At 43.5% G+C, this 13,786-nt stretch overlaps 2 protein-coding genes across 2 annotated transcripts in view; one reads left to right on the top strand and one right to left on the bottom strand.

Annotated features, from left to right (window-relative positions):
• Nucleotides 1–3,253: 3,253 nt before the first annotated feature.
• LOC107217414 (probable 39S ribosomal protein L24, mitochondrial) lies at nucleotides 3,254–4,764 on the top strand. The gene is made up of 5 exons (XM_015654936.2): nucleotides 3,254–3,494; nucleotides 3,690–3,872; nucleotides 3,953–4,155; nucleotides 4,244–4,430; nucleotides 4,539–4,764. The coding sequence occupies exons 1-5, from the start codon at nucleotides 3,399–3,401 to the stop codon at nucleotides 4,623–4,625; spliced, it is 756 nt and encodes a 251-aa protein (XP_015510422.1). The 5' UTR covers nucleotides 3,254–3,398; the 3' UTR covers nucleotides 4,626–4,764.
• LOC107217434 (serine-rich adhesin for platelets) overlaps nucleotides 4,538–13,786 on the bottom strand; it is a 40,808-nt gene continuing 31,559 nt past the window's right edge. The window contains exons 7-10 of the mRNA XM_046745556.1: nucleotides 10,089–11,689; nucleotides 7,266–9,453; nucleotides 6,976–7,134; nucleotides 4,538–6,887 (exon numbers count right to left, since the gene is read on the bottom strand). Of these exons, the coding sequence (XP_046601512.1) occupies nucleotides 6,715–6,887; nucleotides 6,976–7,134; nucleotides 7,266–9,453; nucleotides 10,089–11,689 (4,121 nt within the window). The 3' untranslated portion in view covers nucleotides 4,538–6,714. The remainder of the gene's footprint in view (nucleotides 6,888–6,975; nucleotides 7,135–7,265; nucleotides 9,454–10,088; nucleotides 11,690–13,786) is intronic.

Here is a 13,786-nt window from a genome sequence, read left to right as displayed (position 1 = left end):
TCTTTTCGCTGCGTTTTCTGAGTTCCTGAGGGTCCAATTGGTCAGGAAAAGGTCAAATAAATCGAACCGGAGACCCAAAATTTTTTGGCCAAAAAAAAAAGCAAGGCTAACCCCTTTGCATTTTTGGCGAAAATTTTCGCCATTTTGAAAAGTGCTGGAATAAATACATTGTGGCACTATTCAGACGTAATTTTGCGAGAGAAATCGATTGGGCGCAGTCCCAATACGCTGCGATCAACGCATCAAAAGTTACAGCTAAAAAACGAGAACCTGTGTTTTCGACATTTTTCAGCAGGTGCCTTTTCCTTCGTGACTTCTCTCCTGTTGATCCCACGCTGTTTTCGCTGCGTTTTCTGAGTTCCTGAGGGTCCAATTGGTCAGGAGAAGGTCAAATAAATCGAATCGGGGACCCAACATTTTTTCGCCAAAAAAAAAGCAAGGCTAACCCCTTTGCATTTTTGGCGAAAATTTTCGCGATTTCGAAAAGTGCTGGAATAAATTCATTGTGGCACTATTCCGACGTAATTTTGCGAGAGAAATCGATTGGGCGCAGTCCCAATACGCTGCGATAAACGCATCAAAAGTTACAGCCGAAAAACAAAAACCAGTGTTTTCGACATTTTTCAGCAGGTGCTTTTTCGCTCGCCATTTCTCTCCTGTTGGTCCTACGCTCTTTTCGCTGCGTTTTCTGAGTTCCTGAGGGTCCAATTGGTCAGGAAAAGGTCAAATAAATCGAATCGGAGACCCAAAATTTTTTGGCCAAAAAAAAAGCAAGGCTAACCCCTTTGCATTTTTGGCGAAAATTTTCGCGATTTTGAAAAGTGCTGGAATAAATTCATTGTGGCACTATTCCGACGTAATTTTGCGAGAGAAATCGATTGGGCGCAGTCCCAATACGCTGCGATCAACGCATCAAAAGTTACAGCCGAAAAACGAAAACCCGTGTTTTCGACATTTTTCATTAGGTGCTTTTTCGCTTGCCATTTCTCTCCTGTTGGTCCTACGCTCTTTTCGCTGCGTTTTCTGAGTTCCTGAGGGTCCAATTGGTCAGGAAAAGGTCAAATAAATCGAACCGGAGACCCAAAATTTTTTGGCCAAAAAAAAAAGCAAGGCTAACCCCTTTGCATTTTTGGCGAAAATTTTCGCCATTTTGAAAAGTGCTGGAATAAATACATTGTGGCACTATTCAGACGTAATTTTGCGAGAGAAATCGATTGGGCGCAGTCCCAATACGCTGCGATCAACGCATCAAAAGTTACAGCTAAAAAACGAGAACCTGTGTTTTCGACATTTTTCAGCAGGTGCCTTTTCCTTCGTGACTTCTCTCCTGTTGATCCCACGCTGTTTTCGCTGCGTTTTCTGAGTTCCTGAGGGTCCAATTGGTCAGGAGAAGGTTAAATAAATCGAATCGGGGACCCAACATTTTTTCGCCAAAAAAAAAGCAAGGCTAACCCCTTTGCATTTTTGGCGAAAATTTTCGCGATTTCGAAAAGTGCTGGAATAAATTCATTGTGGCACTATTCCGACGTAATTTTGCGAGAGAAATCGATTGGGCGCAGTCCCAATACGCTGCGATCAACGCATCAAAAGTTACAGCCGAAAAACGAAAACCCGTGTTTTCGACATTTTTCAGCAGGTGCTTTTTCGCTCGCCATTTCTCTCCAGTTGGTCCTACGCTCTTTTTGCTGCGTTTTCTGAGTTCCTGAGGGTCCAATTGGTCAGGAAAAGGTCAAATATATCGAATCGGAGACCCAAAATTTTTTGGCCAAAAAAAAAGCAAGGCTAACCCCTTTGCATTTTTAGCGAAAATTTTCGCGATTTTGAAAAGTGCTGGAATAAATTCATTGTGGCACTATTCCGACGTAATTTTGCGAGAGAAATCGATTGGGCGCAGTCCCAATACGCTGCGATCAACGCATCAAAAGTTACAGCTAATAAACGAGAACCTGTGTTTTCGACATTTTTCAGCAGGTGCTTTTTCCGTCGTAACTTCTCTCCTGTTGATCCCACGCTGTTTTTGCTGCGTTTTCTGAGTTCCCGAGGGTCCAATACGTCAGGAAGTGGTCATAGGAATCGATTCTGAGTCGAATATTCGTCGTCTCGAGAGCAAAGCTGTTGTACTACAATGGATTCAATCAAGCGACTTCAGTTGTTAGACAACTTCATCGCTCGGAAATAATTTACAACTACCACAATTTAACGTTTCTGTGATTTATTGTACATCTTTACGCTGTGATGAATAAATAGCCGATCAACAATACATCAAGTCGTTTTCATCACCTGTCGTGAGACTTACTTCACTATAAAATGCACACAATCGTATTATCTTTATCAGTGGCAACAGTACAATCAAACAATGAATATCATTCTCAACTTCGTCCTCCCCATCCTCTCCTCCGCCATGTGCGTGCACACTTATCGGACTCCTTCACGCGACTACATTTTTGCTATCGTTTCCTCTTTCACCATCGCACGAATGCATTATCGCCGTTCCCACATTTCGGGAATCAGCCTTACACCCTCATTAACCAATCATTCGTCAACCTCACATTAGTAACTCCTCTCACTCTCTTACACACGCATTCTATCCAGCTCACCCATTCACACAAGCGTATTTGTTATTCCTTACAATTAGTTTGTGCTAATTATATTTTTGTAAAATCATCGTCCTTATTTCAAATTATTGTAATGTCCAGGTCGAAATCAATACAATTCTCAGTGTCATCATACACTTGTTATAAATGTGCACACCAGTCCAGGGATGAGCAAAACGTATCGATTTATCAAAATCTCGAAATTTTTTTGGGAGTATCTACATAAGTATCAAATTGTACATTTTATTCGTAAGCGCAGCTCAGTATCCAATTTCATGCATCGTATATTCATATTATTGCATGAGTCATTTAAAACAGAGTTTTTCTGACGTCTTTATCAGACGAATACAGATTCGATTGATCGTATAGACCAATAAATATAACTTTCTGCAACTTCTAAATGTGTCTTATTTCCCGACTGTTCCCCAAATTTTTTCACACGTTTTGTGAATACTTTTAGATAATTACTTATATCGATGCGTTTTGTTTATCTGACCATCACTACATTAAAATCGTCCAACTAATCTAGCGTCACAAATGCATCCACACTTTGTACAGCGTCGGTAAGTCGAAGATCTTCACACAGGTTTATCCCATTCGGTTCGTCGGATGGCGCCAGCTCATTGCAAAGCAAACCAAAGTAGCGTTCACAGCTCCTCGCAACGCGAGCCAGTGTAGTTATAGGAATCTGTGCGTCGATCCAATGGCGTAAGGAGTCACGTTGAACGTCTGCGATCTGTTAGTTCTGAAATTGAAGTCTGCATTTATTCGAGAAATTAAACTGCTTAGGTTCGATAATAAATTATGCGGCTGAGCGCATTCCTCCTCACCAAAGTCGGAGACTTGACTAAGAAAGTCTCAAACTTACCGGAGAAATACATCACCGACACAGTTGAGAAGGTAAACCTAACCTCTTCCCCACCATTTTTGAATAATTTCTAACAAACCATTATTAACATCAAATATCAATAAAATACAGAAACTCGCTACATTTTTTCTAGCATTCCCAAATAAGTCTCATTAATGAAGATTGCTTGTATCAATGTTAATATTTATTCGTACTGGGACAAAATAATATTCTAAATCTTTGCGCAGGTTTACTATCGGACACCGCGTGCAATACAGTATTTGGATCGCACGATAAAGCGTAAGAACTTTCGATTCACGACAAATCGCCCGTGGTCTGGCCCAGCTGAATTCCAAAATTCGCCACATAAATACAGAAAGAAGGTATTCGTTGAACCCTTGAAAGATTGGAATTTTTTCAAAGGTGACCGGGTGAGTTGTCGTATTGTATTTTACATGCGTTTCCCTCAATTTTAATCAAGCTACTTTAATGATCATAAATATTTTTCCAGGTTCAATTATTAGTTGGGCGGGACAAAGGAAAGCAAGGAATAATCACACAGGTGATACAGGAGCGAAACTGGGTAATCGTTGAAGGACTTAATACACATCTAAGACGAATCGGAAAGGATAAGGACTTCCCAGGCAGTACCGTACAGAGCGAAGCCCCCCTTTTAGTTACAACAGACATACGTCTGGTTGACCCGAGTGATCTGTAAGTAGGTCCTGCATAAGAAAGTACTTAAGTATGCTTATAATAGTCAAGGGTATCAGTAACGAACCTCTATTAATTTTCATTGCAGAGATGCTTGTGACGTAGAATGGCGGTATAAGCCAGATGGCCAAAGAGTTCGGGTATCGTGTCGAACCGGTCGAATTATTCCAATTCCACACAAGAGTGAAGAAACTGTGGATTACAAGAGACCCACTCTGTACAAAGCAAAGCAGAAAGATACACCAGCAAATGTTGTCAAAGAAGTTACTTTTTTGGTACGAACGATTTCTTCAATTAAATGAATCATATTTTTCCCAAATCTATCGAGGTAAACGTTAAAAGATGGCTCAATTAAATCTTTGACTTTTCTCTTATACCGACAGCCCGAACTCAAGACCTTCGAAATGGACTTGATGGATAAAATGGGTATCAAAGAAGATCGCACGCGAAAGCCCATCTTCTGGTATTGAAGAATATTTTTATCATCAACTTGTAAAATATAACTAGTGATATGAGAAAGAAAAACATTTTGTGAATAATTACATATAATGTAAAACCTGTGAACGATGTTGACTGTGAGATATAAAATTTAGTCATTTCATGCACAAACATGTCCTCGATTTCTTCTGCTGTTTTTTTTTTTTTATTTATTTTTTTTCAATGAAATTTTGTTTATTGTTATTACGGATAGCTACAAACGATAACCTGCACTAAACCTTGAAATTTCAGAATAATACATACATATAATGTAACATAGCAGAACAGTAACGTAAATTGGATTAGCTGATAATAGTAAAGGATACTTATATTTCGATAAGCAATTATGAGTGAAATGCCAAAGAACATCGCCACACAGAATATCACAGCACGATGTTTTTCCACAAACGCACATCCGGAAAGAACCATTGATTTTGAATTTAAATACGCGAATATCAATAATATAATAATATTTTTTCTTATATTAATAATATTTTGTTGTTTTTTTTCCAACCTTTTCGTTTTTTCGACGCTCTTTTATATTACTCGTTATTTCAACCAAATACTTATATCTCAGTCGCTATATGTACAAAAGTTATTGTTACTGACAAACGGAAGAAACAAGTTATTCATACACTCAGAATAAAGCAATAACTACCTAATAATTGTATGTATATCCGTACGTCAGCACTTGTGACAATCGCAAGTGTTACATACAGGAACAACAGTATTAATATTATGCAAATTACATATCATGCATCATTCGTGACGCAGAATTTTATTGTCTTCCGGTACCAACAAATCACGGTGAACGTGTTATTTTAATACCCTCACATCAACCTTTCGTCCGTTGTGCTTCGTATCTCACTCGATTCTACAAAAAATTTCCAATCCGCAAGACGGTTTTACCATAAAGCGAAAATTCAAGTAATAAAATATGGACACACTATTCCGTGTTCCTCAAATATATAGGGATAGTACAAAATGATGAGTAAAAAAATATCTCGCTAATATGTATATAACGGCTTTCATTTACAATTTACATTTAAAAAACAAAAACCGGTAATCGTACGCACTATATTTAAAATCTTCTATCGCTTCGTGTATTTATTGCAATTAAACCTGAATTATTTTCAGTAGCCGTATTCATTATATAAACACTTCCAGAAAAAACGTTCTTTTCCTTCTCTCTCTCTCTCTCTCTCTCTCTCTCTCTCTCTCTCTCTCTCTCTCTCTCTCTCTTTCTCTCTCTCTTTCACGTTTGCATACTTTTTTTATACAACGATAATTATTATTGCACTGCCAGCACTCTATCGCTATAAATTCTGTTAACAAAACGTTTTAGTATAACAAAACAAAAGCTAATTATAATATGTAATATAATGAATTAATCGCGATTTCGCGTTTGGAAAGTTTAACCGATAGGTGTACGGTATGATATTGTTGTTTTATTACTATGATCTACCATTATCATTAATATTGTTATCGTAGTTACTGATAGTCTGGCTATTGTTATTATCATTCAACTCGGAGTTACATTTCGCACGAACATTTCAAACTCGGTATTTATTGTGGAATTCTCTATCGTAAAAATATATAAAATATTTCCCCGGGTCTAATTTCGTAAACAGTTATTAACATTATTATTATTATTATTATTATTATAGGTGTGTTATGAAATTCGTTGTAACATTGAATACGGATACACTGGTTCGATATCAGTGGAAAGACGATTTAAAGAAACGACTGCAGGAAAATCCTACCACACCGTAGAAATAGAGATTTGGATTAATTAGTTTATGCAAAATGAGAAACAAATAAAAAAAAAATAACCTTCAGATCACTGTTCAAAACTCTACGATTGCTAAACACTCACAATCAGAATGAACTGTACATCCATCGACAAATCACATTTATTTACATCGCTTGGAGCGAATTAGAAAGAGGAAGAATAGAAAAAAAAAGAAAGAAAAACAAACAAATAAGTAAACGCAAACCCGTTCCGTCGAGATTCGTAAATATTTCTACTAGGATATTTGTTATTCCCTATTTTTCTTCTCTCCATCTCGTTGACCTTTACATCTACGATGAAGATTTGGTGGCAGGATGTCTGACTAGGAGGCTGACTTCGCCGTCGTGTAGCTTCTTCATTAGGGACCATGCCTCTATCCTCGACATTCTTGTAACGTCGTGTCCGTTCACCTCGAGCATTTGATCGCCTGCCCTAAGCGCGCCGGTTTTTTCAGCAGCTCCACCTGTGATACGGTTAAAAAGAGGTTTAGAAAAGTGACGGGGGAGATATAAATAAAACGACTTTAACGCAGGATGATAGGTGACACTCACCAGCGAAGATCTTCTTCACTATCAACGGCCTGTCGCCCAGCGGACTGTCTCTGCCACCTTCCAAACTGAAACCTAGACCAGCCCCATCCTTGAAGATGGCAACAGTCGCCGGTGGACCCCATGCAGTCTGCTCGTCCGAAGAGCCGTTCATTTCTGACCCTGGAATTGCATGAAAGACGCGTGAATAATAAGGCAAAGGTGTCTTCGATATTCTCACGGGGATTCACTTTCGGTTGGAAACACACGTCCCATAACACCTTAAAGTTTGACGAAATGTAACGATATCCCACCTTCGACGATGGTCTCGACGCTCTCGGTCCTGGACCTCAATCTAACCCCAAAGTCGTCTCTGGCCCTGGAAACGACGAGAACAACTTCGGACCGTGGTTGTTTCAGAACAGCGAGACTCTCGCGGTGAGTGAGTCCCTTGGTGCTGCGTCCGTTGATGCTGAGTATCCTGTCACCCCGTTGAAGCCTTCCATCCTTGTCGGCAATCGAATGGGCGAGAACGCGATGCACCGTGATTTCCTTGGTCTCGCAATCGACGCCGCCAGCGAGGGCTATCCCAACGCTACCAGCTGGGTTCTCCTTGTGATAAAGAACCACGATAACGTCGTGGGCGCCGCGAGCCTCCTCCAGAGTCGCCTCTTCGACGAGCTGGGCGAGTTCCTGTTGCGAAATCAGGCTCGTACTGCTGGCCAATGAGCTTATGCTTCCGAACTGTTCACTCGCAGCGGAATACCTCTCGGTATCAATATCGCCGCTGCTGCTGTCCAAGCTCGAAAAACGCCCGTGAAAATTTCCCGAAGGAATCGGGGGCTGCTGGTTAAGTCCCTGAGCCTCAGACTTCTCCACGGTCTTCTTAACGTCCGTCACGCTGGCGCTCCTTCGCCCCATGCTTCGAGGTGTCGGGATCCTCGAGGCTATCTTCGGCGACTCGTCCTCCGCAACCCGTTCGACAACCTTGGTCGGTATCTTCGAGGCGAATCCTTTCTCCTTGTTCCAAGACCTGCTCGGAGTTCCCGACGGCGTTGCAGCCTCCTCCGCCTTTCCGTCGAGGATCTCCTCCAGGCTCATCTGACTCCGCGATCTACCGAAAGAGCGATCCTCGATATGGATCGCCGTGCGAGATCTACCCCGAGTCGAAAGAACGGTGAGTAGATCGTTCTGCGAGTCAGGAGCGTTCTTGTCGATCACCATACTGGACCTCGAACGCGGTTTCGAGCTCTCGAGGTCGGATTCAATTACCGGAATGACCTGAGCCTTCTCCTCGGCAACAGCAAGGGATGACCTTCGCCGAGGTGTCCTGACCTGTACCTCGATCTCCGCCCTCTTTTTCTCCGCGGTTATCGACTCGTCGTCCTTCTCCACCCGGTTGTTCACCACAGTCTTGACCTCCGACCTCACCCACTTCCTCATCTCGTTCGACGGCTCCGGAAGCTCGGAACCTCTGATCGGCTGGGAGTCCTCCTCAGCTGTCACCTCTATGTAAGCAATTTTAACATCATCGGTAGCGACGCAACCCCCGTTTTCCTGCAGGGTCAACTTCGAGGTTGCTGGTGCCGGATCCTCGTCGTCGGAAAACTTCCGTTGTATAAGCTGCGGAGAGCCGTTGAGATCACCGCCGCTTCTACACCTGGCACTGGCCAAAATGTTCTTCCTGTTGATCGCCTCGACGCTCTGCGGTTTGAGGACTCGACGCGACAGGGACTCGGCGGAGGCCTGAGAACCCGAGGTAAGAGTCGACGAACTGCTGCAGTTTGTGTCGGTGCTGCTGGACCTCTTCAGAGCGAGATGCTGCAGTCCGTTTCTCGAGTACATACCAGACTGCTGCGGAGACCTTGGGTCAGGACTACTGCTGCTGGAGGACGAACGCTCGGAGAATGATCCTTGACTGTAGGAGGAGGGCCTGGTCAGGAACTGGGAGCGTTCGAGGGTGGCTGCCCGATGTTCGGAACGGACCTGGAGATAGTTCGTCGACGTTGTTGTTGTTGTTTCGTTGGAGAGGTACGATCGCTCGGAGGAGAGCGTTGACCTCTCGGACGGAACCGGAGACACCGGGGGACTGAAACCCCTGGAGATGCTGCTCTGAGAGCTGCTCACCGCCGAGTCGTTGTCCGAGTCGTCGTAGTCCGTTCTTGCCTTCCGCAGATTCGCTCTGGACCTCGGTGACCGATCGGAGGGCGAATATTCGAAGCTGAAGTCGCTCCTTGTTGGGCTGCAGATGGACTCGAGACTCTTCGGGGCCTCCGAAGACGGAGCCGAAGTTGTGGATGAGGAGTTTTTCCCAGGCGTCAAGGTTCCCGAGGTTCCGTAAACCGCCAGGCTCTTACGCTTGAACGCGGGGGAGTATTTCGGAAGGTTTTGGGGCTCCGGCATTTTGAACGAGGATATCTTTCCCGGGACACTTATTGTACTTATGCTGCTCGATATCGAACTCTGGGATCCCCATTTGTCTTGCAGGTTTGATCTGGGAAGCTGAAACGCGAGAGTTGAGAAATTTAGATTACGGATATGGTGTTGAAGTGGACTGCTTATTGTTAAGAGACGAGCTTCTGAACATTTGATGAATATTATATCGGCATCAGTCGTGCCAAGGTATATAAGAGCTGTGCTCAATCAAACTCAACTTCGTTACAACACATATAACAGAGTTGAAATTTAGCGTCTACATTTGACCCTAGCAAGGTTCATGTAAGCCTACTCTGAAGGAAATTGAACCCAGAACTCCTACATTGACCCTCATTGGTTTTAATCGTATTTTTTATATTTCTACCATAATCAGTCAGAATCGATGAACCTTGATCGGCGGGTTAGGATTTTGAACGTTGAATGAGGGTTTCAAGCGATCAGATCTAACCCAACCTCCAGAGGGTCGAAGGAGGTTCCAAACATACCCTACTTTGAACCTAACCTTCGCAAATCGATAAATTTCGGACATTTTTATCGTCAAATCAGGGTTTGACGTTACGTTTAAATAGAATCTACTTCACTACCTTCAATCCCTATGTAGGAGCTCCTTTAAAGTGGGCGTTAAATTTCGACTCGGTTTGACATCACAATCATATAGTCGCCGAGAGTTTCACGCGAAAGTTCAAATCTCCATCGCTTACCTGTTGCAGAATGATCGAGTCCCTGGACTTGATTTCGGGCAAGTCCTGAACGATCGGTTGAGAAACAGGGAGCGCTTCCTTCTCGGGAATAACAAGGCCCCTCAGTTTCCGTATTCCCTTTCTGCGCTGCTCAATGAGCTGGTTGAGACTGGTCCTCCTCATGTCTTCGTTTGGTCTCTTGAACGTGGATGCCAGGGAGTTGGTCCTGGATATTTGCGAACTGGGAGGCAATTCGCTGAGTGATTGTGAACGGGAATGGAGGTTGGCCGAGCTGCCGGAGAAGCTGGTAGCCCTGGTCAAGGTCGTGGATAAAGGCGTAACCGGAGATGCGGAGAGTCCCGCGAGTGATTTCGGACCCTGCAAAACGCTCGGCGATACCGAAGGACCGGATGGCGCAACGGACTTGAATTCCAAGGAGGACGAATGGCGCAACGAGTGGTTCGGTTTCGGATTCGGTTCCGGCGGCGCGTCTTCCGGGATCTTCTTCGTGACTACGGCGAATCCGGGAGTGGTTTTAACTCCCGGTGAAGCTGGGGGCGAGGTGAGGGGCAGACTGGGAGGAAGCGCGTCGTAATTTTCGTTGGGCGAGGGTATCGAGAGGTCGAAGGAACTCCGGGTTCGTTCGGAGAACGCGGCGTTGTTATCCCTCGGCGAGTTCCTGGCATCTTCGGCGAATACGTCCTCCGACGATTTGTACTTCGAAAGACGTCTCGAGCTGGGACGGATCGTCGGCGTCGTCGAGGTCGTCGGTGAAACGGTGATACTCGGGAAAAGCGGAGCCTCCAGACTGCTCTGGGACGAAAACATGGCGATCTTGTCCCTGACAGATTTCTCCGACTTGTCGTCCTGACGCCAGAGGTCACCGTTCAGCGAGAACTTCCGCGAAGAAGAAGATTGCTGCTGCTGCTGACTTCCGCGTAAAAGACCTTTCCCGACCACTGGTGAAGACGACGTCGGGAAACCGTCGACCTTCGGTGGTCTGGAAGTCGGTAACGGAGGCGGTCCGGTTTCCGTAATAAATTCCGCTTCGGTACCACCCTTGGGAACATTGATCGTGATGATTTTTTCCGAAATGATATTTTTCTCGGTGTTCGAACCGTTGAATAGCGAGTAAGAATCGTCCATGGAATTTGGAGCCGCGTTGATTTTTCTCGTTATCTTTACGTCCTTGGGAACGACGACCGGGGTTTCCGATGACGAAGCGAAGAGCACAACGGGCGAATGCGAGCTCTGCACGCTGCTCCTGAGGCTAAAAACGCGGCTATCCTGAAGCAGGATCGTCTTCTCCTCGCAGTTGAAGTCGTTAGAGGATGACGAGCCGCTCGACGACGCGATGATTTTCTTCTTGTCGTTGGCGGAGGGCAACTTCAGCGTTTCGCTGCTCGAGAATACCTCGGTATCCCCGCTCGTTACGAGCTGCTCGCCGTTTGACGAGGCCAGGGTCGACGACACCCTAGACCCGGCTACAAACTGGTACTGCTGCTGATGCTGGTGCTGCTGCTGAGCAGAGCTGAACTCTTGGTAGGTGGCAGGGAACTCATCCCCGTCGGGTGGTAGGCGTTGCCCGCCTCCGCAGCTCTCCATTCTACCATTTACCGGGCCTGAAACATACGTAAAACCCGACAAACATTTATTTTTCTCTGATAGAATATTTTAGAAAATCACGGTCAGGACCAGTTTACACACACGTATATGTGTATATATATATACATATGTGTGTATGTATACACATAACGTATGTACAATGTGGAGCCATGTATTACAGTCTTGGCACTTTGACCTTCTGTGTATATATCTGGAAATTAACCCACGCCTGCACACACAAGCAGCAGCAGACCATTCGAACGGTGTTTGCTGCATGCTTTCTTCCAGCTATGCGTAAAGGTCATTGCGGATAATAAGTATTCCGCACGGTTAACCGTAGCACCTAGTTTCCAATTCAATTTCACGCCCGAGGCAATATCAACGCGGAAGGAATTTTTTCGTTCGCCAAATTCTTACTCAACTCCGTATGCGGATCGTCTTTAGCTATACGTACAACAATTACGACACCGAGTTAATTATACCTATTCTCTCCGTTGTGCAAACATCGTAATATACATATCTATACGCAGACGCGCTCATACGGTTAACCCAAGGGATCAATTGTACCGGTCAGCAAAATTTAGTTACAAGAAAGGTGCTGAATAATTTTTAGATAACTATAATCTCGGTACCCTCGTCATAGAATCGTATTTATATTTATTCGATCAGGTCTGGTTTTTGTGTCACAGCTACTGTACCAGTAAAATTCAATGTTTATCGTTTTAACTTACCTCTTTTTATTCAGGGTGTTTTGTTACTTACAATAAGTGACAGTTTGTTAGTTACAATAAATGACAAAACATCCTGGAATAAAAATAGTTTAGTCAAAACGATAAACGTTAAATTTTACTGGTACGGTAGCCGTAACAAAAAAACCAGACCTGATCGAATAAACATAAATATGGTTTTATAACGATGTTAGATTATACGTGTTTGAAGATCAGTAGTCACCTTCCTTGTTAAAAAATATTTCGTTGACCAGTGTACTGTAATACTGTAAATAACCTAATTTTTGTTAATAAGAACTGTATTTTTGAAAAAGCTAAAAAAAATCATATCACAATGAAAACTATTAGTACCTAAAATATTCTAACATCAATTCTATCGTACTAATTGTAAGCCCTGTTCCTAACACAATCAGTTGTCACGTTACGCGCGAGAAGTGAATTTTTTCCGACCAGTGTTATTCGTCACAGATATCGCCGACAACCTGTGAATGGATCTCAAAGTCGCAAATTGCGGATAAATTCAACTGCATTGTGTATTACATGTATTGATCGGAGTTTTCTCAACCGCGACTATCAAACCGTCCAGACGTGATGCAGCATGCAAAGTATAATTCACCGGTACATACAGTGATTGATAAAACTAACGTAGAGGTCTATGTATATAATATACATATAACTTCGTATGTGCGTCTAAGTTGAACGATAAAAATTCGCGCGTGCGGCTCGTGCGGATACAATAATGCATTTAAATATATATATATATGTATATTTACCAGCTTTACGTAGCGTAATCTATACACACATACGTATATGCATGTTATTGCAATCCGTACAAATCGTATACGTACCCACACGTACATATATATGTATATATGTATAATAATATATCAGCGAGAGAAATTTGGTACATTTCATAATCAATATAATCATGCAAATTATTCGCCTCCTCAATTTTTCACGTCCGCTTCTCCGCGATATTACTGCAGGCATACGGCGACGCATAAAATTACAAAGTAATCGTTCAATTAGCGATGTGTGTGGGGGGGGGGGGGGGGCGGGGGGAGAGCAAATCAATAACAGAAATTTCATTGAACGCTTATAGCGAGGTATGTGTAAATAAGAGGAGGAAGGGGCGATCGTCCGTAACGCCTCCGATTGTTTCAGCCCTAATTTAAATATCGCCTCATCGGCCAAAAGCCAATTCGAACTACGTACCCTGGCCTCACCGTTGCACCCAGCCCACAGCTAGAGCTCAAGGATTTCAACATTCTAGTGCGCTTATAAGCTGATAATATTCTATATTTATTTGCATGTGTATCATTATACGATATGGAACGGTGACGCGTGTCACGTCTGTAACGCACTCGATGTGTACTCCCTGTCTTG

Source organism: Neodiprion lecontei, chromosome 7, assembly GCF_021901455.1.
Source record: "Neodiprion lecontei isolate iyNeoLeco1 chromosome 7, iyNeoLeco1.1, whole genome shotgun sequence".
Taxonomy (NCBI): domain Eukaryota; kingdom Metazoa; phylum Arthropoda; class Insecta; order Hymenoptera; family Diprionidae; genus Neodiprion; species Neodiprion lecontei.
This window is presented reverse-complemented; position numbering and strand designations above follow the sequence as displayed.